The sequence below is a fragment of the Mastigoproctus giganteus genome, chromosome 7, assembly GCF_048544385.1.
Source record: "Mastigoproctus giganteus isolate SK-2022 chromosome 7, ASM4854438v1, whole genome shotgun sequence".
Lineage (NCBI taxonomy): Eukaryota > Metazoa > Arthropoda > Arachnida > Uropygi > Thelyphonidae > Mastigoproctus > Mastigoproctus giganteus.
The window spans coordinates 42,952,413-42,978,070 of NC_143581.1; the positions used below are offsets into that span (position 1 = coordinate 42,952,413).

Consider the following 25,658-nt stretch of genomic DNA (forward strand, 5'->3'; position numbering starts at 1 on the left):
CTTTCCTCAATTTGAAACTGTGCCCCCTCAGGTTCTTAGTTTGAGAAGGAGGAAGAATCCCATCAGCATTCAGCTTGCTCAACCTATTCAAGGCCTTATACACCTCAATCAGATCATCTCGCAGGTGCCTACTCTCCAGGCGCCACAATTTGCAGAACTTAAGCCTTTTTTGGTAAGAGCACCCTTTTGTTCCCCTCACCAATCTTGTTGCCCTTCTTTGTACTCGTTCTAGCAACTGTACATCCTTCCTAAAATGAGTCCTCTAGATCTGTACACAATACTCTAGGTGTGACCTGACCGTTGCCTTGAATAACGGGATAATTACTTCCCTGTCCCTGATAGCAAAATTCCTATATATGATTGACAAGACTCCATGACCTGCCCTGGCAGCCTGTCTGCACTGCTCAACAAACTTCATATTTGACTGCACAATTACCCCTAGGTCTTTTTCACTTTCCACTTCCCTGAGTGTAGTACCACACAGTTGGTACGTTTCTCTTCGGTTATTGCTACCCATATGCAGTAATTTGCATTTGTCAATGTTAAACTTCAGTTGCTACTTCTCAGCCCATTTTCCCAACTTATCTAGATCCAGTTGGAGTAGCATGCTGTCTTTAATGTCGTTAACAACCCTGCCAACCTTTGTATCATCAACTTGGACATTAAACCTGATATACCTTCATCAATATCACTGATAAATATACAAAACAATGGGCCCGACACTGAACCCTGAGGAACTCCACTAATAACATTTGTCCAACAAGAGCAGTGTCCATTGATTACCACCCTCTGTCGTCCCCCACTCAACCATCCCTTTATCCATTGTAGCAACTTACCCTTAATGCATACCACTCCAATTTGTACAGCAGTCTTCCATGTGCAACAGTATCAAAAGCTTTCCTGAAATCCAAGTATATAATATCAAAATTATTTTTGGCATTCAGTTCCTTTGTGACCACATCATAGCATCCAATCAAATTGGTCAGACCCCACCTCCCCTTAACAAACCCATGCTGTCTTAATTATTACTGCAATCTTGTCTAGATGATTCTGCAATGCTTCTTTAACCAGTGAGTCCATTATTTTCCTTAGAACACAAGTTAAACTAACAGGTCTGTAGTTACTTGTGCCACCTTTTGAACCCCCTTTGTGAATTGGTGATACACCTCCATTTGCACATCTCCAGTCCATGGGGACCTCCCCTGAGTCCAAGGAAGCTCTCATAATTATGGCTAAGAGTTTGCTTACTTCTTTTAATATAACTGGATAGATCCCATCCACCCCTGCTACCTTCCTTATGTTTAACTTCAACAATTTCTCCTCCACTTTGCTCTCAGTTATTACAAAATCACTTAGCTCCCTGTTACCAGTTGATAAACTTCTGGCACTGCCCCTCATTGAATAACTCCTCGTGTGAATGTAGATGCAAAATACTCATTCAGTTTATCAGCTACCTGAGCATGATCATCAATAGTCAATCCATCTATATTAAGTGGTCCAATCTGATTCATCCCTTTCCTTCTAGAGTTTACATAAGTAAAGAACTCTTTGCATCCTTTGCCAAAGATTTCTCGTAATCTGCCTTCACCTGCATAACCTCCTTTGTGAGTTCATTACAGACTAGTTTATACCTGCCATAGGCTTCTGTGTCACCTGATACTTCCTTTGCATGTACATGTGAGTCCCACAAATTCTTGTTCTCTGCCACAAGCCTCATTAATTCATCTGACACCTTGAACAGTATTTCTTAGTTGGAATGAAAAGCCTAGTAGCCTCCAAAATTAAGTCCCTGAGGGCTTCCCATTTAGAATTCAACATTGATAACATCATCAGTTGATCCCACTGTGCAGAATTTAAAAACTGTCTGAGACCTCTGTAGTCACCTTTACGAAAGCAAAAGCCCTTTCCTTTAGCATTGATGGTAGTTACATCTTTAAGTAATTCCCACATCAGTACATTGTGATCACTGTTCTGTACCAGTATCTATTCTCTTTTTTGGTATTGCTACAGGCTTCATTCCACCATATTTTTGGGTGTGAGTGGGTTTTCATGGATGATCCGAGCATACCGGTTTCAGCAACTGCTATTATTTGCTGAGTTATATAAGTTACAGCAGAGTCAATGGTAAGAGGCTCAATGGTCTGAATATCTAGATGTGCCAGTTTTTGATATTTCTTCCAGTTAGGTTTGTCGAATTTCCAAATGGTTTTTATTTCAGTTTGACGAGGAGAGTTAGTTGACAGTGTGCATATTACTGGAAGTGGTCACTATTACAAAGGTTATCAGTGACCATCCAATCAATAAGCAGAAAGAGGTTTGGCAAGCATATTGAAAGATCAATTGCAGAAGTTGACCTTGAGAAAAGATGCATGTACATGTGAGTCCCATTGTTTAATAATGTTAAGTTGTGGCTTTCAAAAAATTTTTCAATTAACTGACCTCTCTTATCAAGGTGCGAGGAACCCCATAAGCCCATTCCAGTCACCCAAGATCCAGAAAGATGATGGCAGCTGGGTAATTAAATCATCCAAATCTGCTAAAGTGTATGAATAATTGGGCAAAAGGTATAAAGAAACAACTGTTACCGCTATCTGAACCACAACTCTAGCAGCGATTGCTTCTAAAGTTGTTTACAGTCGGACAGGTCTGAGAGGAGTTTTAGCATTAGCATTAGCATTAGTAGAGGCATATGATGCAAGAAAGCAAGCTTATTCAGCATCAGCCAAAAAAAAAAAAAAACACACACACCACTCCCATTTCACCCCTCCGTTCGTTCGAAATACCTGTCCAGTTGAGCTTTAAATTTGTTTAGGCTACCAACTTCAACAACAAGTGATGGAAGTCGGTTCCACCAACCAACTACCCGCTGGCCAAAGGCAAATTTCCGCACATCTATCTGACATCCGTCCTTCCTCAATTTAAATTTATGCCCTCTGAGGTGATTATTCTGAGCAAGATGAATGCCATTGGCATTGAGCATGCTCAAACCATTCAAAGCCTTATACACCTCTATCAGATCACCTCGCCGTTGCCTAGTCTCCAGACTCTGTAATTTGCAAAACTTAAGCCTTTCTTCGTAAGAGCAACCCTTTGTTCCATTCACTAATCTTGTTGCCCTTCTCTGTACCCGTTCCAGCAGCTCTACATCCTTCTTGAAATGAGGCCTCCAGACCTGAATACAGTACTCAAGATGTGGCCTAACCATTGCCTTATACAAGGGAATAATCACCTCCTTATCCCTGCTAGAAAAATTCCTGTATATCATTGACAAGACACCATGAGCTATTCTTGCAGCTCGTCTGCACTGCTCAGAGAACTTCATATCTGCCTGCACAATTACCCCCAGGTCCTTTTCATTCTCCACCACTGTCAGTGTAGTACCGCAGAGTTGATACGTTGCTCTGGGGTTACTGTTTCCCATATGTAGTACTTTACATTTGTCAATGTTAAACTTCATTTGCCACCTCTCAGCCCATCTGTTCAACCTTTCCAGATCCTGTTGCAGCAGCATAGCGTCAGTAGTGTCCTTAACAACCCTGCCAACCTTTGTATCATCTGCAAACTTGGACATTAAACTTGATATCCCATCATCAATATCATTCATAAACACCGAAAACAACAACGGACCCAACACTGAACCCTGAGGAACTCCACTAATAACATTAGTCCACGTTGAGCAGTGTCCATTGATTACCACTCTCTGTCTTCTGCCACTCAACCATCCCCTTATCCATAGCAGCAATTTGCCTCCAATGCCACACTGCTCCAATTTGTGCAGCAGTCTTCCATGTGCAACAGTATCAAAAGCCTTTCTAAGATCCAAATATATAATATCAAAGTTATTCCCTGCATCCAGTTCTTTTGTGACTACATCATAGTATCCAATCAAATTGGTCAGGCAAGACCTGCCCTTAACAAAACCATGCTGCGTCTGAGCTATAACTGAATTCTTGTCTAGATGATCCTGCAGTGCTTCTTTAACCAGTGCCTCCATTAATTTACCTGGAACAGAAGTTAAACTAACAGGTCTATAATTACTTGTGTCAGCTTTTGATCCTACTTTGTGAATTGGGGTTACATTTGCACATCTCCAGTCTATGGGTACCTCCCCTGAGTTCTGGAGTTTACTAGCAATGCTACACCTCCATGTGCTGTATTAGAGTCGTTCCTATCCTTTCTAAGCATTATATGATGTTTTATTATGCTCATAGATATTTTAGGGGTCAGGTTTGTTTCCTGTAGACAAAGAACAGCACGCTTATATTCGGTAATTAAGTCATAAACATCATCTAAGTTAGCTCGGAGTCCGCAACAATTCCATTGAATAATTCTACACATTATTGAGGATTATCGGTTATGTCTGCTTGCTTATGAGATGTGGTTTGTTTGCACCTGTCTAGTCTTGCTTTTTCCCTTTTTGGGAAATTTGGTCTAGTTACGTCCATGTCCTCCTCCTCTTCTGCATGAATTTCAAGAAGTGGTTCATCTCAGTGTGAATTTCTATCTATGTCCATGGTATCAAGTACTCGATTTCTGATTATTTCTTTCAGAGCTTGTTTGATTAACTGGCTGTTGTACGGCATTTTTATCTGGCGGTATTGTCAATGGTGTATTTACCGAATGAGTTGATTGCTGTTGGGTAAGCTGTTCTTTTAGTATAGAGAGGACCAACCTTACCCAATCAGAAATTGAGATGCTTGGTGGAACTGAACAATCTGTTTGTACTGTTATGGATCATTGCTTTTTTACAACTGAAGAATAAGATGGCAATTTATTAGAAATTGAAAAATGTCTTTTTGCTTCTTGGTATGGCACCTTGTGTTCCACTTTGTACTTTTGTATATTCTTTTCTGTCTGCCACTGGATACACTCCTTTGGAAATGCTGAATGATTTCTCTTACAGTTTGGGCAGTATTGCATTTCAGTGGTGCAGTCTGTGTGAACATGCTCTTTCAAACTACAGGAGGCACAGGTGGTTACACCCCGGCAGACTGCTTGCGAGTGACCAAATTTTTGGCATTTAAAACACCGGACTGGGTTTGGAATATAAGGTCGAATTTTTCACCTTAAATATCCAGCTTTAACAGTTGTTATTAAAATTGGTGTTTTAAATGTAAGAAAGCTTACATTTAAAACACCAATCACTTACATCTTTCTTAATGAATATCCTTTTGGCATTTATTACATTTTGATCACCTAATTCCTGAACGATCTCCTCCTCAGATACATTAAGGAGATCCCACTCAGCCATTACCCCTTTAGAAGAGTTTAGGGCGGCATGCAGGGTACCCTTTGTGGGAATTCCACCAAAAGTCGATGTTTTTAATAGTCTTTCCGAGTGCTTATTCTCACTCATCTCCACTAGGTCTCCAGATTTTAATCTCTGAACCATTTTTGGAGGGGCCCGCCACATTTTCAAGACATTTCTGTATTAAGAATGGGGAGAGCTTACTCAAAGGATCATCAGTTAAGGAATGCAGTATCAGAAAAAGAGGAGCAGTGGTTTCTGTTCCTTCTTTTTTCTGCCATTTTGCATTACATGCATTTAAGTCATCTCTGTCTGAGAGATCTGGATCATGAGATCTGTAAGTGGCATGTCTATTTATGTCCATCTTTGCTCCTTTTTGCCCTGGGAGAGTGGTTTTCTTCTCCCAGGTTACCAGTCCTGCCACGTGGAGGCAGAAGCAGTGCCACCAGTGACCAAGCAGTTTAGAAAGTTAGTTAGGTTAGTAAGGATTATATAAATATATATACAAGGAAAGAATGGCGTATTTCCTTTCTGTATTCTACTTCAAAGCTTTTAAGTAAAGAATCACATATGAAAAACAGGAAGAATAGAGACACTGGAAAATAAATATAATTAATCGGCTGAGAAAGAGCACTCTACATATCGCATAAAATATCGCTTGGCACTCGGGGCCGTTTAACGCTTTGAAGGGATTGAGTAAGCTCAGTGCTAATGGCATTCTTACTCTTGCTCAGGGTGCCTCCGTAGCCAGGTGGGCAGGAGCAGCAGTGCATAGCACACGCTTCTTGATTAGACTGGGGTTCGAGCCAGTGACCACCAAATACAAAGGATGTGGAAAGGTCAGAGGAATGACCACCACATATCCTCGGAGCCATATGGCCTTAGTTGCTAATGCTCCTAAAAACCAAATAACAACAACTCTTGCTCAGACAACACACACTAGGGGGCATATTTTTAACTTGAAGAAGGATTGTTGCAGAATAGATGTGAAGAAATTTTCTTTCAGATAGCGGGCAGTTGAATTACATCTGGTGTTGTGAAAGTGGGTGGTTTAAATAAATTTAAGGAAGAACTAAAAAAATTATAGAGGGGATGGACAGGTGATACAGGAAGTGTTTTTCTGGCTGATGCTGTATAAGCTTGCTTCCTTGCACACTGCTTACCACTAATAATACTGAAATAAGTATTTTGGGAAATACTGCTTGTCCAAAAATAAAGCAAAACTGGGTAATTTACTGAAATGCTGTGGATTTAGTATCTGAGAAATAAGTTTTGGAATAAGATTAAAATACTTTAAATAATAGTTTGTAATTTAAATGCAAACTTAGGTTTGCAGATCAGTAATAGTAAAGAGGGTGGTAATGTTCAACTATTCTTTGAACTGAAATTGCACCCATGCAAGGTGCAATTTCTTATGTCTTGCTGTGAGCATGGGTACCCATGATGCCCATCGACTGCCATAGCCTATATAAACTAACGTCCAGTGCATAGTCCATGTGGATATTGGTCTTGCTATTCCCATGCTGTACTGGGTGGTTAGTTGGGCCAATGTGCTGCATTACTGCTGTGTTACAAGATGAGACACACAATGCTCATCATGGGTTGACTACATGTGGCTCTTTGAAATTTGACCTTTGGCTGGTTGGTGGACCACCATTGAACTAGTCATGGCAGACTCATGACACAGCAGAATGGGAGCACTTAACAACCATGCTAACTGTTATCATTCGAAGACAGAAAGGTCTTGACGCCAACTCGTTCTTCCTCACAGACACTCAAAAACTGATTGCCATGTATGCAAACTACAATCTTAATCAGCCATTCCCAACTGAGCCTTCACTAGCATCACAGAACAATCCATTCCTATAAAGTCAACTAAGTATAAACTTCGGGGCTTAGAGGGGAACAGGTATCCTGTGTGTTATCAGACACTCAGCCTAAAACACTGATGGATCCATTATCTCTATATTACGGAAGATTTAGAAGAAGTCTGGTTGGCCTGCCTCCCTAAAATCCACTCATGCACACCTTCTCGATGGTAAGCCCTGTTACGTCACTTAGGTGGCAACGAACGTGTAGAGTGGTTCTCTTCAAGACGCCTGGTCAGCGTGAAGAGGAAAAGACCGAACCCTCCAGCATATGACAGCACGACAAAACAAATGGCCCTCAGTCCGCAGCAGACTTTCACTCTCCCTCTTAAAGCAGCGAGAGGATCAGGGTGGAAGCAGAGAGTGCTTCCACCCTGATCTCGAGGTACGACCAGGCTGCCATGCACGGAAACTGAACTTGGCCTGTTATAACGTAAGATCACTCATCAGTGATGACAGGATATTAGAGCTGGAAAAGGAATTAGAAAATGTGAATTGGAATATCATCGGTTTGGCTGAAACAAGAAGAAGAAATGAATCACTTATAAGTTTATCAAGTGGAAATCTGCTGTACACCAATGGAAACAGTGAAAGGAGTGAAGGTGGAGTTGTGTTTCTGGTCTATAAAGATTTTAAAAACAACATTTTGGAATTCAAAAGTACATCACCAAGGGTGTCAAGACTAATACTCAAGATTTCTAAGAGGTACAAGCTAAAGGTTACAATGATTTATGCACCAACATCGAGCCATGATGATGAAGAGGTTGAAGAAATGTACACCGAAATTGCGTCTTCTTGATGAGCAGAAAACCCACCACACTATTATTATGGGGGACTTCAATGCTAAGGTTGGAAAAAGACAAAAGAGTGCAGAGAGGGGAACTGTAGGAAATTTTGGAATTGGTGAAAGAAATGAAAGAGGTGACAGACTTGTGGAATTTGCAGAATCTCAAGGACTGTCAGTAATGAACACTTTTTTCAAGAAAAGGGTGAACAGAAAGTGGACATGGAAAGAGTCCAAATGGATTAACTACATCCTCACTAACAGAAGATATATTGTGAATGATGTTACCGTCCTGAATAAGGTAAATGTTGGAAGTGATCACAGAATGGTAAGATGTACGTTTGATATAGATGTAGGGGAGGAAAGGAAAAAAACTGACTTGAGTAAATAATACAAAGGTCTTTGAGATAACAGAAGAGGAGAAAAAGCAGTATGTACTGGAACTTAAGAACAAGTTTGAGCTTCTCCAGACTGCTCAGAACCAAGATATCGACGAGGAATATTACAACTTTCTGAAAGCGATAAAGCCCAAGAAATCTATAGGGAAAAAGAAATCCAAAGAAGAAAAAATTAGTTAAGAAACACTTGTCATGATGAACCGAAGACGACAAATGAAAAGCAAGAAAAACACTGACAGGGAGAAAATTGAGTATACTGAGTTATGTAAAGCCATTAGGAAGAGACTCAGAGAGGACATAAGAAGATTTAACACAAGAAAAGTAGAACAAGCATTAAGGGAAAACAAAGGATTTAAATCAGCAGCCATGAGCAGTAATACAGAAAGACAAATGATACTGAAACTGAAGAATAGCGATGGTGTACTTATAAACAGCAGAGAAGGCATAATTCAAATAGCAGAAGACTACTATAGAGAATTATACAAGGAGCAGGGGAATGATGACAACAGTGGGGAAGATGGATTGCAAAGTAGCAACACATACGACATACCCGATATTCTTCCTGATGAGGTAGAACATGCATTGAAGAAATGAAGAATCAGAAAGTGCCGAGGGAAGATGAATTCACTGTAGAGTTGTTAAAATTGGGAGGAAGAGACATAACACAAAAGCTGGCAAGGCTCTTCACAAAGTGCATTAGAAAAGGTGTGACACCTAAGCAGTGGAATAATGCAATCATAGTTTTGCTGCATAAGAAAGGAGCTAAATCAGAAATTGGAAATTATAGACCAATTAGCTTGTTACCCCACATCTACAAGTTGTTCACAAGGGTCATTACTAACAGATTAGAAAGAATACTTGATGCAAATCAACCGAAAGAGCAAGCTGGCTTTAGGACAGGATTCTCAACTATGGATCACCTTCATGTAATATCACAGCTAATGGAGAAAGAAAATGAATATAAAACACCATTATGCCTGGCATTTGTGGATTATGAAAAAGCATTTGACTCCATACAGCATAAGGCAATGTTTCGGGCACTGCAAAGACAAGGCACAGATACCCAATATATTATGATTTTGAAGAAAATATATGAGAGTGCAACCTCCTTTATTAGACTAGACAAAGACAGTAGGAAATTTAAAATTGAGAAAGGAGTTCGTACAAGGAGACACAATATCCCCGAAGCTGTTTACTGCTGCCCTTGAGGAAGCTTTCAGAAGATTAGACTGGTCGCAGAAAGGAGTCAATGTGAACGGAGAGTACCTAAACCATTTACGATTTGCAGATGACATTGTGGTCATAAGCCACGATCCCAAAGAATTAGAGGAAAATCTTAATCAGTTATGCACAGTTAGTAAGGATTTTGGACTAAAGATGAATATGGCTAAAACAAAAGTAATGATGAACAAGTATGCCACAGAAAGGGAAATAATGATTGAAGGAGCAGTAATTGAAAAGGTGGAGTCATATACTTATCTGGGACAAGTTATTAGCTGTAATAATGATAAATGGCTGGAAGTCAAGAGAAGAATAAATTTTGGAAGGATAGCATTCAGGAAATATAGTCACATACTGAAGAGCAATATCCTAGTTTGTCTGAAACGTAAAATAATGAACCAATGTATACCCCACCATGACTTATGGAAGTGAAACTTGGGCACTCACCAAAAGAATGGAAGAGAAGCTGAGAACTACACAGCGAAAAATGGAACGAATTATACTGGGAATCAGACTGTTAGATAAGAAGAGAAACACATGGATTAGGCAGCAACTCAAGTAAAGGACATTCTTATCAAAACTAAAGAACTAAAATGGTCTTGGGCAGGACACAGCTCGAAGACATGATGACACATGGACTAAGAAAATAACAGAATGGTATCCAAGAGGAGCTAGAAGAAAACCTGGAAGACAAAGGCGGAGATGGACAGATGAAATTCATGAGTTTATGGGTAGTAAATGGATAGCCAGTGCTCAAAACAGAAGGAACTGGAAAGTTGCTGGAGAGGCCTTCATCCTGCAGTGGATCGAAAATGGCTGATGATGATGATGGCTCTTTGAAATTTGACCTTTGGCTGGTTGGTGGACCACTACTGAACTAGTCATGGCAGACTCATGACACAGCAGAATGGGAGCACTTAACAACCATGCTAACTGTTATCATTTGAAGTCAGAAAGGTCTTGATGCCAACTCGTTCTTCCTCACAGACACTCAAAAACTGATTGCCATGTGTGCAAACTACAATCTTAATCAGCCATTCCCAACTGAGCCTTCACTAGCATCACAGAACAGTCCATTCCTATAAAGTCAACTAAGTATAAACTTCTTTTAAAATTGAAATTTAACAGTTTTTAATTTTTTTTAAATTAAAAAAATTTTATAAAAAAATATTAAAACTTAAAGCATGATTTTTAAATTACCTGTGCATCCCTGTAATCTTGTACTCCAGAAAGATAATCGGCAAGCTGATTAAGAGCTAACCTAAGAGATTGATTCAAATTTTCCTTTACTGCAGAGTTAAGAACAGCTTGCGATAATTCATCTCCCTTATCTCTCAAGCGTGCAATTTTCCTTGTGTAAGCACCAAACCGAATGCAAAGTTCAGCAAAGTGCTTTTCTACACATTCAATTCTATCCTGAATAAAATTTGCTTGAAGTTCACTGGAAGAAAGAGGTAAAAATGTATAAGAAACAGAATAAACTTTATATATATATTTTTTTTTAATTATTGAAATAAAGCTTGTAATACAGCTATCCTACATTTTTGATATACAGTAGAATGTCGGTTACACAGAATAATTTGAAAGGCTGATCTTATTTTTCTTATTTTTTTTTATTAACAGTAGTACAGTAAGCGTTGGTTATAGTGATCATGTTTGCAAATTGACTTTTGATTACTATAAGTGAAAGAGCGAGTTTACTACCCACTTATAACAGATTGTACAAATAAAAAGCCCAATAAACCGAAAACTGCAAATTGTTTTATGGTTGTGACCTCTAGAATTCTATGTGACTTTCAGAAATGTGCTTTAGAAAAATATCACAGAAATTACTGGGTTTTCTCAGAAACCATGAGTGAATTTTAGATTAGTTTAGCTACAGATTCGGTAAGAATAATATTGGCCCAAAACTGTACGATTTATTATTTTTCTCAATTATTTATGGTAAAATGTGAATGAAAAGAAAATGTGTAGTTTTAACATTGCAACAAAAAATGAAATTATTAATAGAATTAGAAAAGGTGAAAATTTAGAAATCTCTCCAAAGAGTTTAATGCAGAAACTTCAGCAATTTATGACATCAAGAAAAATTCTAATGCTATAACAGAATTTGTATTGATTATGGACAGTGAAGGAAGATCTAGCAGGAAAAAGACAATGTCAAAACCTGAAAATGCCACTTTAGAGAGTGCACTTTATTTTTTTTGATTTCTTCAGAAGCAAAGTTTAGGCGAACCAGTGTCTGGCCCAATGTTGTGTGAAAAGCATTGGATTTTAATAAAAAATTAAGAGGTAATGAAGATTTCAAGGCAAGCACAGGTTGGCTGAAAATTTTTAAACTGAGACACAGTATACCTGAACTAGATATACAAGGCAAGAAACTTTATACAAATCGGCAGCGGAATCCTTTAAAATTAAGTTCGCTTCAGTTAAGCAAATTGCGAGAAAAAAAACATTTATAATGTTCATGAGATGTGCTTATTATGGAAAACATTACCAAGAAAAACCCTAGTCACTAAAAGAGAAATGCCTGCACAAGGTTTTAAGATGAGAAAAGAGCACGTTACAGTTTCTACGTGTGCAAATGGGATGCACAGATTGTCCATGCTTGTTACTAGTAAGTCGAAAAAACCAAGAGCATTAAAAACCTTTCTAATTTTCCTGTTTTGTATAAAAATCATAAAAATGCCTGGATGAATGTTTCTGTTTTCCGAAATTAGTTTATATATATTTTTTGATTTAATCTTATTTAATTAAATAATTATATTAAATTTATTTAATCTTACTGGAAAATTTTCCGGAAGAGATCTGACATCAATTATTCCGGATAACTGATGCTCTACTGTGTGTGTGTGTGTATATATATATCAAATAAATAATAAAAAATATATATAATTTTTTTTGTCAATTTTGTAATTATTTATCTCTTATTATATATATATTTTTTTTTGTGACCTGTCCTCCTTCTATCACTCTCTTGTTTCTTTTTTTTTCACTTTATACAGGGTGATTCACTAACAGTGCGACAAACTTGCAGGAGGTGTAGGGGGTACAAAGATGAATCAGAATCACATAGCATTGCAGGGTCCGAAATGCCTTCGTCATGCGGTAGAGGACGTTGAACGGAAGGTCGCGTGAACAGTGATCCCGCTGGAAGTCAGCATTTGCAAACCGGTTCCCGAGGCAGTAGGATGGACGAGTATTCAAACGTTGAACTGGCCAACATGCACCTGGCATATGGAACTACGGACTCTAACGTGCACGCCGCTCTGCGCTTGTACCAGGAACGTTTCCCGCACAGGCGTGCTCCTCATCATATGATTTTCGCACATGCACACAGAAGGTTATGTGAGACTGGTTGTTTCACAAGAGGTACCATGAATTGAAAGCGAACGAAGAGGATGCCAGACAATGAGGAGAATGTTCTACGTCTTGCAGAAGGTAATCCGAGTATGAGTACTCAAGCGATAGGCCAACGATTGGGTATTTCCCAATCCACTGTACGGAGGATACTGTCAACAAACGAAATGAGTTCATACCATCTGCAACATCCAATCATTGGAGCCTGTGGATTATCCACTCCGGAGGACTTTTGCTACTTGGTTTCTTCAACAGAAACGGTTCGCAAATGCTGACTTCCAGCGGGATCGCTGTTCACGCGACGTCCTGTTCAACGTCCTCTACCGCATGATGAAGACATTTCGGACCTTGCAATGCTATGTGATTCCGATTCGTCTTTGTGCCCCCTACACCTCCTGCAAGTTTGTCGCACTGGTAGTGAATCACCCTGTATATATATATTTCACAGGTCATCAAATATTTATATTATAATGCCATCTATTTATGCATTACGTTTTCACTGATATAGCAAATGAAATAGCACAGGTGACTTCATTTATGATAAAAGAAACTAATTATTTGTATCACAAAGATTAAAACAGGGGTATCGATCAGTCAATTGTGATCAAGCAGTTAAACAAGAAGTAATTTTGAGTTGATTTATCTTATTAAATGCATTCAGAAAACATTAAAAAGTTTGAGAAAATTCTTGTTAAGTCATCTTTCATTGAAACAAAATGTTAAATATGGGTATAGAAAAACATGTACATTCATGCACAATTTATGCCAAATGATACTGACATTTTATATCTTACATATTGTGAAGTAATTATCACAAGTTCTAAGTAAAACTAAAGGAGCCTGCTTTAATATGAAGGTTGAAGGGATATTCTTTGTCATCCAGCACCCAAGAAGGAATCCAGCTCATCTGACATCAAATTTTGTAGTTAGCTTACATGTCTAAGTACATAATTTTTAAAGCAGTTAATTAGTGCTTGTTAATTAACCACCCATCATTTTGGAATCAAAGTTGGTTCCAAACTATTTATTACTGTAATCTGAAGTAGTAGTAGTAGTAGTCGTGGCAAGAAAGCAAGTGTATGAGCTTATGCAGCATCAGCCAAAAAAAAAAAAAAAAAAAATCACACCATTCCCTCCATATGCCTGTCCAGTTCCTCCTTAAATTTATTTAACCTATCAACTTCCACAACAACAGATGGAAGTTTGTTCCAGCAATTATCCACCCGCTGGCTAAAAGCAAATTTCCGCACATCTATTCTATATCTGTCTTTTCTTAATTTGAATTTATGCCCCCTTAGGTTCGTAATCAGAAAACAAGTGGAAGGATCCCAACAGAATTCAGCGTGCTCAACCCATTCAAGGCCTTATACACCTCAATCATATCACCGTGCAGGTGCCTAGTCTCCAGACATTGCAATTTGTAGAACTTAAGCCTCTCTTGGTAAGAAGATCCCCTCACCAATCTTGTTGCCCTTCTGTGTACATGCTCAAGCAAATCTACATCCTTCCTAAAATGAGGCCTCCAGACCTGTACGCAGTACTCAAGGTGTGGCCTGACCATTGCCTTATACAGAGGGACAATCACCTCCTTTTCCCTGCTAGCAAAATTCCTATATATCATTGACAAACCCCATGACCTGCCCTGGCAGCCTGTCTGCATTGCTCAGAGAACTTCATATCTGACTGCACAATTATTCCCAGGTAATTTCGGGCCAATATAAGAATAATATTGGCCCTAAGTACCACACAGTTAGTACGTTTCTCTGGGGTTACTTCTACCCATATGCAGTACTTTGCATTTGTCAAGGTTAAACTTCAGTTTCCACTTCTTAGCCCATCTCCCCAAATTATCTAGATCCTGTTGCAGTAGCACACTGCCATTACTATCATTAACAACCCTGCCAACCTTTGTATCATCTGCAAACTTCGACACTAAGCCTGACATACCTTCATCAATATCATTGATAAATATACAAAACAACAGAGGACCCAACATTGAACCCTGTGGGACTCCACTAATAACATTAGTCCACAAAGAGCAGCACCCATTAATTACAACCCTCTGTCTTCTCCCATTCAACCATCCTTTTATCCACTGTAGCAACACGAATGAAGTACTGCAGTTAGTCTAAATTTAATAAATTTTTTATTTGTCATACAGAGGATAAATCCTTATTTTGTAAAGAACCCACTTTTCAATTCCTCAACGTGGCAAGTAAAGGAGGTTATTTCAATATTTTTTCAAGATGGTAACACAAAATCTCTCTGTCAGAAAATTTTAGGTCTCTCTCCTATATATAGTAAAATATTGCTTTAATGGATGAGGGAGGGGGTAAAGTAATTAAACTTGAAATACCTACAGTCACCAAAGTTGCTAGAATGTTATGAAAAATTGCTATGAAAGAAAAAAAAAATTAAATATGATACTGTGATTTGCTGCACTTATTGTGTGGAGTAGAAGAGCTTGAAATTTTGCTGTAATATAGTGGTAATAAAAAACACCAACTAAAGTTTATTCAGTTGAAAGAGCTCTAGGGTACCCTTGCTGGAGTTTAAGACGACTCCTACTGATGGCTGTCATGCTCAGCAGGCTGAAGAAAAGTAATGATGAAAAAAAATTCTGGCTCCCTGCTTTATTGTGGAAATATTTTAAGTTTTTATAAACCATTGACTGAGATAGTTACATCAGCAGGTGAAATGCCCAAACCAGTGGCCAAACTATTTCTGAAGTCCATTAAAGTGAGGAATTTGTTTGAGAAAGATGCAAGAGTTTTAAATGGTTGGATGGTGCTGAAACCTGAATTGTGGCCATCCTGTTCCAAGATAGCAAATCATAATAAAAATAACTGTCATAATACCTTAGAATAATACTGGACAACAAATTTTAAGCTCAGGATTTTTTAGCTCTCAAAATATAGTACATCTCATGGATTTTGATGAGCTGAATCCAAATTTGAAGCTAGATATTGTCCAGCACCCACAAATTTAAAGAGGAATGGAGGTTATACATACTGAAATTTTAATAAATATGATAATAAATGGCATAAAAAATATTAGAATGCATGGACAGTCTAGGGTATGTTGGTTCCCTTAACATAACCTCAGTAATTAGGACTGACCAGGGGAAAGGAGTAGTCCGAATTACAGAATATAATGATATATAAATATTTTAAAGTCTTAGTTCATAAAATAATCACTGAGGACTGTGATACACATATATGATGAAAAGAAAGAGAAAACTTTATGAAAATGTTTAAATTCCAAACAAAATTGAATACAGAAAGTTCAAATCAAATAGAACACGATTTTTAAACATAATAAAAAATTTTAATGTTTAACAAAGCTTTCAAACAAATGTCTGCAACACCAATTTTTTAAAATTTATCTATCCTGGAGCATAAAACTAATTTTTGACTTCCTCACCATAACTCTTTCTTCTTTACTTTCTCCTTCCCACTCTTCTTTTCCTTCAATTGCTGTTATTTATTTTTTTTCTTTCACCATATTATATCCTGTCTCATCTTTTAGCCATGTTCTTACCTCACAAAATTAATATCCCTTTTCATCACTGCTGCAAAATATATTTTGATGCCTTCATCTTTGATTCTATCTATGCCAATAAGAACATTGTTATAGTTTAGCTTAATAGCTTTTTCATGCAATTACTATTGTACTCTACTTTATTAAATTCGAACTCACAGCTGTTTTCAAATACACTTTTTATAATTTTTAATATTGGCCATGGCCTGTTTTTTTTCCTGTTGTGCCCTTGTTGCTGTCACAATAATAATAAAAAAAAAAAACCCACTCCTCAACTGTTTGCATCAATACAGATAGATGCTTACAGCTGAAAATAGGGGTTGTGGTGCCGAGAGATAAGAAAAAAGGCACTTGACTTTGCTATTGCTGCTGAATAAAATTTCAGTGAAAGGATGTATATGTACATCATCTAACAATGCCTTAATACCTAAATTGGCATTTAATTTTTCATTTAAATGATTTTATTTTTTTCACAAAGTGATTCTGAAACGATTATTATAAAAGAACAGAACTGTATCATTTAAAAAATACTGTGTTGGCTTGAATAAGACTGTCAACATGTGCATTCTGAACAGAAAGTGTTTATAATTTGGGTGGCAGCCATCTTGTTTCTAGACAGCAATGGAAATAAAATAATCTGCATTAGACTACTTTAATAGTCTCTCCTTCTCAATACTGTAAATGTTGTTGTATTAGTATATGCTAATGACAGGAAAGGTTAGAAGTCGGGCTTATCCCCAGCAGTGGTGGTCCTAGGATTTTCTAAGGGAGGGGGGGAGGCTAAAGCAGTGTTCATGGAATCATTAAGCTTTAATCAAGCTGCAGTAAAAAAAATCTGCATTATTTTAATGAGGGGGAGCTGTAATCCCTACCTGTGACTGCCATTGATGTCCAGTAAAGATGTGATCTTGTCTAGAAACCTGTTGTTGAAAATAAATACAGGATCTGCAGTCAGTTTTCTGCAAGAAATAAAATAGAACTGTGGTTTAAGATTGAAACAAATTTTCAATAATATTATTTACTTAGAGAAATATATTCTCTAAGTAAATTACAATTAACCTGGGAAATATCCCAAAAATAACAAACCTACTATTTTTTATTCAAACTGAGTGGGTTTGAATAAAAATAGTAGAGGATGAAAGGTATTTGGTGATTACAATGACAGGTGGAAAGGAGGGTTCCTAGTCATAAGCTATTTTGATAATTGCTTTTAGAGATAGGGAGTTTATAATTCCACCGTATAAGGCAACTGAAAGCATACTTTCATTAATGGATTCAAGTAAAACCATGTCTACAAAATAAAAAACAGAAGACTTTTGTGAATCTTGAAATGGTTCAAAAGTGGGCAATGCACTCATAAGACTGGCAAAGTGATGCCCATAAGAATTCAAATATGTGGTGTTCAGGCTTAGTAATTTAGGTACATTTGACAGGATCTTTGAAATTTATAATAGCTCTGAAAGTGAACAATAAAATGAACAAAAGGGAAATGTTCACAATATTAAATACTGTTAGAATCAGGAGGCATAAATTCAAACTAAGAGGAAGAATTATGAACTGGAGTGTAAGACATTTCCCTTTAGCCAGTGAGCTGTTAATCATTTGAACATTATGCATTCACAGGTGATCAAGGCTGACAGTTTGAGGAAATTCAGTCTGTTGGATCAGTGTCTATGGGGTAACAAACAGGTTAGTGTTTTTTTTTTTTTCAGTGTCCTTTCGCCGTATTGCTTATATTAATGCTAAGCTTTCATCTCCCAAAGATCAGAATTTAAGGAAGTCGTAGTGAATATTTGAGAAATTATGGCTGTTTGTGAAAAGATGTATTTGCCAAACTGGAATAAAATGTACTATCACTAGCAAAACTACGGGCTGCATGGGTGGCCCCAGGTAGGGGCTATAGCCCACCCCAATTATCAAAATATCTTGGAATTTATTTTACTGCTACATGATGAATTTTAATGATTCTCAGGAACACTGCTTTAGACCTCGAGTCCTAGGATTACCCTTGCTGGGCTGGATTCCAGCTAATGGAAAAAGGTTAATGCAGGGTGTGAGAATTATTTTTACAACTTTACTTCGAAATAACTTTATTGAAAGATTTAGAATTACCGTTCAGGCAACATCTAATAGAGAAATTTTCAAAGTTTTTTTTTCCTGAAAGTCACAAACACTCAACATGGGCGCAGTTAGTCAGGAGCAAAATATCCAGATTCCAATTCCTGTCATGTACGCTGCAGCAGGAAAAGACGACACATTTTCATGTTATCTCTAATATACGAGGTGAATTAAAAAGTCTTGTTTTTTTAAAAGTCCTCATTTTATAAACCCGGGCATACTACTATTCGATTTTCAATGTTGTAGTTCGATTGGTGTCCCATTTCCCATATTTTCCTGGAAAACAAATTAAGCCTGAATTAAAGGTGAACTCAGAACGCAATGTAACAGAATGAACTAGATATAATAATGGGACTTCGTATCTAAAAGAATTACCGACTACACTTATTTTGTATACCATATATTAAATTCTTGTTCGTTTTATTTGTTCTGTTTATTTTGGAATTTGTAATACCCGCCTTATAGTCATACCTTGCCCTCACATCCATTGTTCTTCAATCGGGTGAATATATTACATTTATCTTTACAGTATTTCTGGGCAACTACCTATAAATGTATAGAATGATGCACAACATTGCTTCACTTTCAAATTAAATCCAATTTCTTATAAAAAATATCTCTAACACAGCAATATCGCTAATTTTTTTTTTTTTTTTTTTTTAACCAGCTCAATTGTGCCACCTATTAGGAAAGAATAAATTTTGTATATAAACAACTATAATTTTTAAAAAAATGCATTGCTTATTTAGCATGTTGTTTTAAGAATAATTCATATAAAATAAACTTTTATATGAATTATTTCAGCTGTATAAATAGTAAAAGAAAACGGCTATAACGGACTATGAATATCCTTTATGAGAGTCAAAAAAGGGTACAAGTAATAAACACAACAGCCACGTTTCTCGTAAGGACGAGAAGGGACGCCATTATCGCGATATCGGGAAGGTACGTGATTTCGTTCAATTTTCAATTTTCAGGCGGTTAGTGTGGTTGGCAATGAGAAAAGAGCGTGTTTTGTGTCTTCAGGAATAAATGTTGTAATGTTTATGAAAACCAAATAATTAAATGTTAGGTGATGTTGTATTCGTGCCAGGCTATGTATTTCCTGTTTGATTTTACAGGCTGTAGCCATTGTTGACCGAAAGAAAAAAAGGATTTTGTGAACTGAAGCATTACTGAAAGACAATACGTTTATATTTTTGATTTCGTTTTATTTAATTTTGTTTTTACCATTTTCGGTATATAACAATTAGCTGTGTACATTTCAGAGTTGTAGAAATGTTTGTAAAGTATACAGGACAAGAAATAAAAGTGGATGAATGTTTTTTTTTTTTTTTCTTTTTAATGAAGAGACTGATGGGGCAGTGAGTAGCTTAGTAGTTGCCAAGTTGGTTACCAAAGTATCATAGATATGACGACGAAGATCATTATTCTTGGCTTAAATCTTGGTTAAGTTTTATGATTTCCCTTCTATAACATACATTCCCAAAACCATGCTGTGGCTCAAAAATACTGCCTGTATTCCGCGCAGTGCAATTTTGGTACTACCCTTGACAAACTCAGTGCATAGGCGCGGGCTACCATCACCAACGTTTTTCTGCAGCAGCCTAGATGATGAATTCCGAATGGAAATATTCCCAGCTGTTTTCAGGATGAGGAATATACATCTAAACTAGCCTAGAATACGTGCAATTTAACTACACTGTACTAATATCTCTTGCCCTGCTACATCCAGTACAGTTCTTCTCATTTGTATACGTTGGACTGGGTCAAGATAAACATTAAACTCCTTAGAGACCATGGAAACAAATCAGACCAGCAGGATAGAGAGAGAGAAATATTTGCCATATAAAATGTATTGGTCCCAAGATATAAAACAAGTTTTCAACATTTGTAGATATATTATTATAATAAAATGGCATTATGAAGTAATTCAGTTAGTTTCTCAATTTTGAATCAGCATATAAGATTTAGGCCTAAAATTTTTAGTATGCCCTTGGGAGCTTCATAGGTAGTGTTAACACTCCAATATATTTAAGGAGGAATTACACAAATTATTAGAGGAAACAGTCTTTTTTTTTTTTTTTTTTTTGCTCGCATTGTATAAACTTTCTTTCATCATTTGGTAATACTAATCTCCTAGTGGTTTTTGAGAGTGCCTAATGGATAACCCAAACCCGGATGTAGGCACTTCTACATTATTTTAGGTTCTTTTCACTCTAAAACCATCCTTTGTACCTAATTGTAAATCAGTAATTTTCAAGATAAGTTTTTTCCAAAACTTTGTGATTAAGAATTTGAGACCCTATTCAAATAGGTTTAAAAGGACTCTCATAGGTGTGTATACAAGGAAGTTGATAGGTTAAATAAATTTAAGGAGGAACTGGGCAGGCATTTGGAGAAAATGGTTGTGTGGTTTTTTATTTTTTGGCTGATGCTGCATAAGCTCATACACTTGCTTTCTTGCATCACATGCCACTACTACTACAAGGTATGATCAGTATATTCTGGAATAACTTTATATTTTGTAATTGTGATGTGATAGCTTGTTGCACCTTGTCACAACTTGTTTGGCAACTCGTCTAGATATAGTAATGAATGAATAAACTGCAGTCATTCTGAATTGGTTTGCATCAATCGTGGAAGCTACTAAAAGTTTCATACCTATTAAGAAATATTGTTCAAGGTTTAGGCCTAAATGGTTGTCAAATGAACTAATGAGACTCGTAACAGAGAAGAAAAATGCATATAAATTATCAAGCGACTCAGAAGCCTATGGCAGATATAAGTTAATCTGTAATCAGGTCACAAAGGAGGTTCGGCAGGCGAAGGCAGATTACAAGAAATCCTTGGCAATAGATGCTAAGAAAAACAGCAAGGATTTCTTTACTTATATAAACTCTAAAAGGAAGGGGATGAATCTGATTGGTCCACTTGACATCGATGGTTCGACTGTTGATGATCCTGCTCAGATAGCAAACAAACTGAATGAGTATTTTGCATCTACATTCACATGTGAGGAATTATTAAGGTTTGAAAATGGCAGAAGGTTATCAAATTGTAGCAGGGTGCTTAATGATCTTGTAATAACTGAGAGCAAAGTGGAAGAGATTGTTGAAGTTAAACGTAAGAAAAGCACCTGGGGTGGATGGGATCTATCCAGTTATATTAAAGGAGGCAGCAAAGCAACTAAGCAAACCCTTAGCCATAATTATGAGAGCATCCTTGGACTCAGGGGAGGTTCCCACGGACTAGAGATGTGCAAATGTATCCCCAATTCACAAAGGGGGATCGAAGGGTGACAGGAGTAATTACAGACCAGTTAGTTTAACTTCTGTTCCGGGTAAAATAATGGAGTCGCTGGTTAAAGATGCATTGCAGGATCATCTAGACAAGACTGCAGCAATAATTCAGACACAACATGGGTTTGTTAAGGGAAAGTCTTGTCTGACAAATTTGATAGGATATTATGATGTGGTTACAAAGGAACTGGATGCAAAAAATAATTTTGATATCATATATTTGGATTTCAGGAAAGCTTTTGACACTGTTGCGCATGGAAGACTATTGTACAAATTGGAGCAGAATGGTATTAAGGGTAAGTTGCTACAATGGTTAAGTGCGAGAAGACAGAGGGTGGTAATCAATGGGTGCTGCTCTTCTTGGACTAATGTTATTAGTGGAGTCCCACAGGGTTCGGTGTTAGGTCCACTGTTGTTTTGTATATTTATCAATGATATTGATGAAGGTATATCAGGCTTAATGTCGAAGTTTGCAGATGATACAAAGGTTGGCAGGGTTGTTAATGACAGTAATGGCAGTGTGCTACTGCAACAGGATCTAGATAATTTGGGCAGATGGGCTAAGAAGTGGCAACTGAAGTTTAACCTTGACAAATGCAAAGTACTGCATATGGGTAGAAGTAACCCAGAGAAACGTACCAACTGTGTGGTACTACACTTAAAGGTGGTAGAAAATGAAAAAGACCTGGGAGTAATTGTGCAGTCAGATATGAAGTTCTCTGAGCAATGCAGACAGGCTGCCAGGGCAGGTCATGGGGTTTTGTCAATGATATATAGGAATTTTTCTAGCAGGGAAAAGGTGATTATCCCTCTGTATAAGACAATTGTCAGGCCACGCCTTGAGTACTGCGTACAGGTCTGGAGGCCTCATTTTAGGAAAGATGTAGATTTACTTGAGCGTGTGGGCAACAAGATTGGTGAGGGGAATGAAGGGATCCTCTTACCAAGAGAGGCTTAAGTTCTGCAAATTGCAGTGGCTGGAGACTAGGCACCTGTGCGGTGATCTGATTGAGGTATATAAGGCCTTGAATGGGTTGAGCACGCTGAATTCTGATGGGATCCTTCCACTTGTTCAGATTACGAACCTAAGAGGGCATAAATTCAAATTAAGAAAAGACAGATGTAGAATAGATGTGCGGAAATTTGCCTTTAGCCAGCGGGTGGTTAATTGCTGGAACAAACTTCCATCTGTTGTTGTGGAAGTTGATAGGTTGAATAAATTTAAGGAGGAATTGGACAGGCATTTGGAGGGAATGGTGTGATTTTTTTTTTTTTTTTTTTGGCTGATGCTGCATAAGCTCATACATTTGCTTTCTTGCATCACATGCCACTACTACTACTACTAATGTATTTTGTATTTCCTCGCATTTTAAAATGAGTAATTTTACTGAGTAATGAATTTGCATCAAAATTAATTTGAAATTAGGGCCTTCTGTTTCACTTTTCACTACTACAGAATCTCATGAAATGTTATAGAAAAGAAGTGACACTTCAGTAAGCCTGTGGGATCTTCTCTTTAAGAGGAGAGTCTATTAAACAAAATTTCCCTCTGGCAGAGAAAGTAAATGTGTACAGCACAATGCAAATCAACGAAGTTCACAAAACTATACACTAATACAGGAGCTGTGTGTCTCTTTGTCAACTTAAAACAACTCAATGCCATTAAAATACAAGTGTAACCAGGGATTGTAAAAACACAGCACATCATACTCAACACTGGAAAAGGAAAGACGAGAGAGCTAAAAAAGAAACAAAATGGAAAAAGAGAAATAGGGGTGAAGAGAAGTTAGTTGTGCTCTTGGAATGATTCAGCAGTTAATGTATTGTAGATGCCATGACAGCTATCATTGTTATGCGTAAAAATAGACTTCATAATAGGATATGTATGTGCTCCCTCATTGTGAGGGGGAACATACATATCCTCAGGGCACCCCTGTAGGCAGGAGCAGCAATGCGTAGCACACGCTTCTTGATTAGACCGGGATTCGAACCTGTGACCACCAAATACGGAGGATGCGGAAAGCTCAGGGAATGACCACCGCATATCCCCGGAGCAATATGGCCTTAGTTGCTAATGCTCCTAAAAAAAAAAAAAAAAAAAAAAAAAACAGATAACATATCCTCATTAACATTCAGACCTGATGTAAAAAATGGAGGATCTCGGTGCAGCAAATAAATTCAAGCATGGTAAACAATTTCAACTTTGCATGGATGAAGTAGTCAATAGTACTGCTGCCACCAGTATTGCCCAGTGAAGCCAGAGCACCTAGGCAAAGTTAGCAATAGCTGCAGCTTAAATTTCCCAAAATAAAAGACTTAAATATGGGCTTATTATTAATATCCATATGATGCAAGGAAGCCTGAGGCTTATGCAGCACCAGGAAAAAAAAAAGTTCCCAAGTAACCCTGAGAGAGAGAGAGAGAGTCAAAAGTAGAAGGGAATCACCAAGAAAGAGAAGAATAATGATATCCAGCTCAGGACCCTGGGTGTGCCAAGCCCATACTCACCAGATGTGAGCCCCCGGGGTTAATATCCATTGGGTGGCGCCACTGTATTTAATGGTCTTTTGTTTTGTCAGATTCAGAGTACTGCCATAGATATCATCCTAACAAACTAGATATTTCACTATCTGCCAGTTATAGTTAGGATATGTTAATTATATGTAGATTTTTAGGCCTCAAAACACTGGTGTTTTAAGTCATTTATAATGAAATACAATTCAATATGTATCTGGAGTCTTACTATTGGCATTAGCTTGCAAATGATGTAAGCTTATACAGCATCAGCCAAAAAAAAAGCCTTGCCATGTCGCCTGTCCATTCCCCCCAATAGTTTGTCTAGTTCTTTCTTGAATTTATTTAAGCTATCCACTTCCACAATGACACACGAAAGTTTGTTCCGGCAATCAACCACTGGCTGACTAAAGGCAAATTCTGCACATCTGTTCTGCAATCATTCTTTCTCAGTTTGAATTTATGCCCTCTCACATGCATAATCTGAGAAAGTGGAAGAATCCCATCAGTATGGAGCTTACTCACTCCATTCAAGGCCTTAAACACCTAAATCAGATCACCTCACAGGTGCCTAGTATCCAGATGCTGTAATCTGCAGAACTGAAACCTTTCGTGGTAACAGCACCCCCTTGTGCCCCTCGCCAATCTTGTTGCTCTTCTCTGTGCTCCTTTCAGCAGCTCTACATCCTTCCTAAAATGAGGCTTCCAGACCTGTAGGCAGTACTCAAGATGTGGCCTGACCATCACCCTATACAATAGGATAATCACCTCCTTATCCCTCAGTGTTCTCCCTGCACCGCCTGGTGAATTTAACTGACCCCCCCACCTAAAATTTAAGCAATTCTCGTGGTACCATATAGTACTACTCAGTGATCACAATCAATATTAATTCGAACATACTATGTGATCAAGATCAATGTGACATGAGCATGTAATGCTAATTATTATGCAATTAATTTTTGCTTTGGATCGCTTAAGTCACATTTATAAATAACAGAAAATTTTATGATATTGCAAAATATTACACTCCCCCCCACCTGGCTACTTCGTAATGCCACCATGCTGGAAAAATTTTCTGGGTAGAACACTGTCCCTTCTGGCGAAATTCAAGGATATCATTGACAAAACTCCATGAGCTGCACTGCTCAGAGAACTTCATATCGGACTGCACAATCACTTCCAAGTCATTTTCCATTACCCTGAGTTTAGTATCACACAGCCAGTGCATTACTCTGGGGTTATTGCTACCCATATATAATATGAAGGGTGATCATTTAATTCATGGACTACTGCAAGATTTGATGT

General features: G+C 37.7%; 2 protein-coding genes across 2 annotated transcripts in view; one reads left to right on the top strand and one right to left on the bottom strand.

The window, feature by feature from the left end:
* The window catches only part of Fam92 (CBY1 interacting BAR domain containing protein Fam92), an 81,745-nt gene extending 62,687 nt beyond the window's left edge, over positions 1 to 19,058 (bottom strand). The window contains exons 1-2 of the mRNA XM_090378298.1: positions 19,009 to 19,058; positions 10,720 to 10,960 (exon numbers count right to left, since the gene is read on the bottom strand). Coding sequence (XP_090234424.1) covers positions 10,720 to 10,960; positions 19,009 to 19,025 — 258 coding nt within the window. The 5' untranslated portion in view covers positions 19,026 to 19,058. The remainder of the gene's footprint in view (positions 1 to 10,719; positions 10,961 to 19,008) is intronic.
* A 345-nt stretch (positions 19,059 to 19,403) lies between these two features.
* Positions 19,404 to 25,658, top strand: part of LOC150082851 (protein BANP-like) — a 175,395-nt gene continuing 169,140 nt past the window's right edge. Inside the window, exon 1 of the mRNA XM_090378299.1 lies at positions 19,404 to 19,482. The gene's annotated coding sequence lies outside the window, so the exon portion shown is untranslated. The remainder of the gene's footprint in view (positions 19,483 to 25,658) is intronic.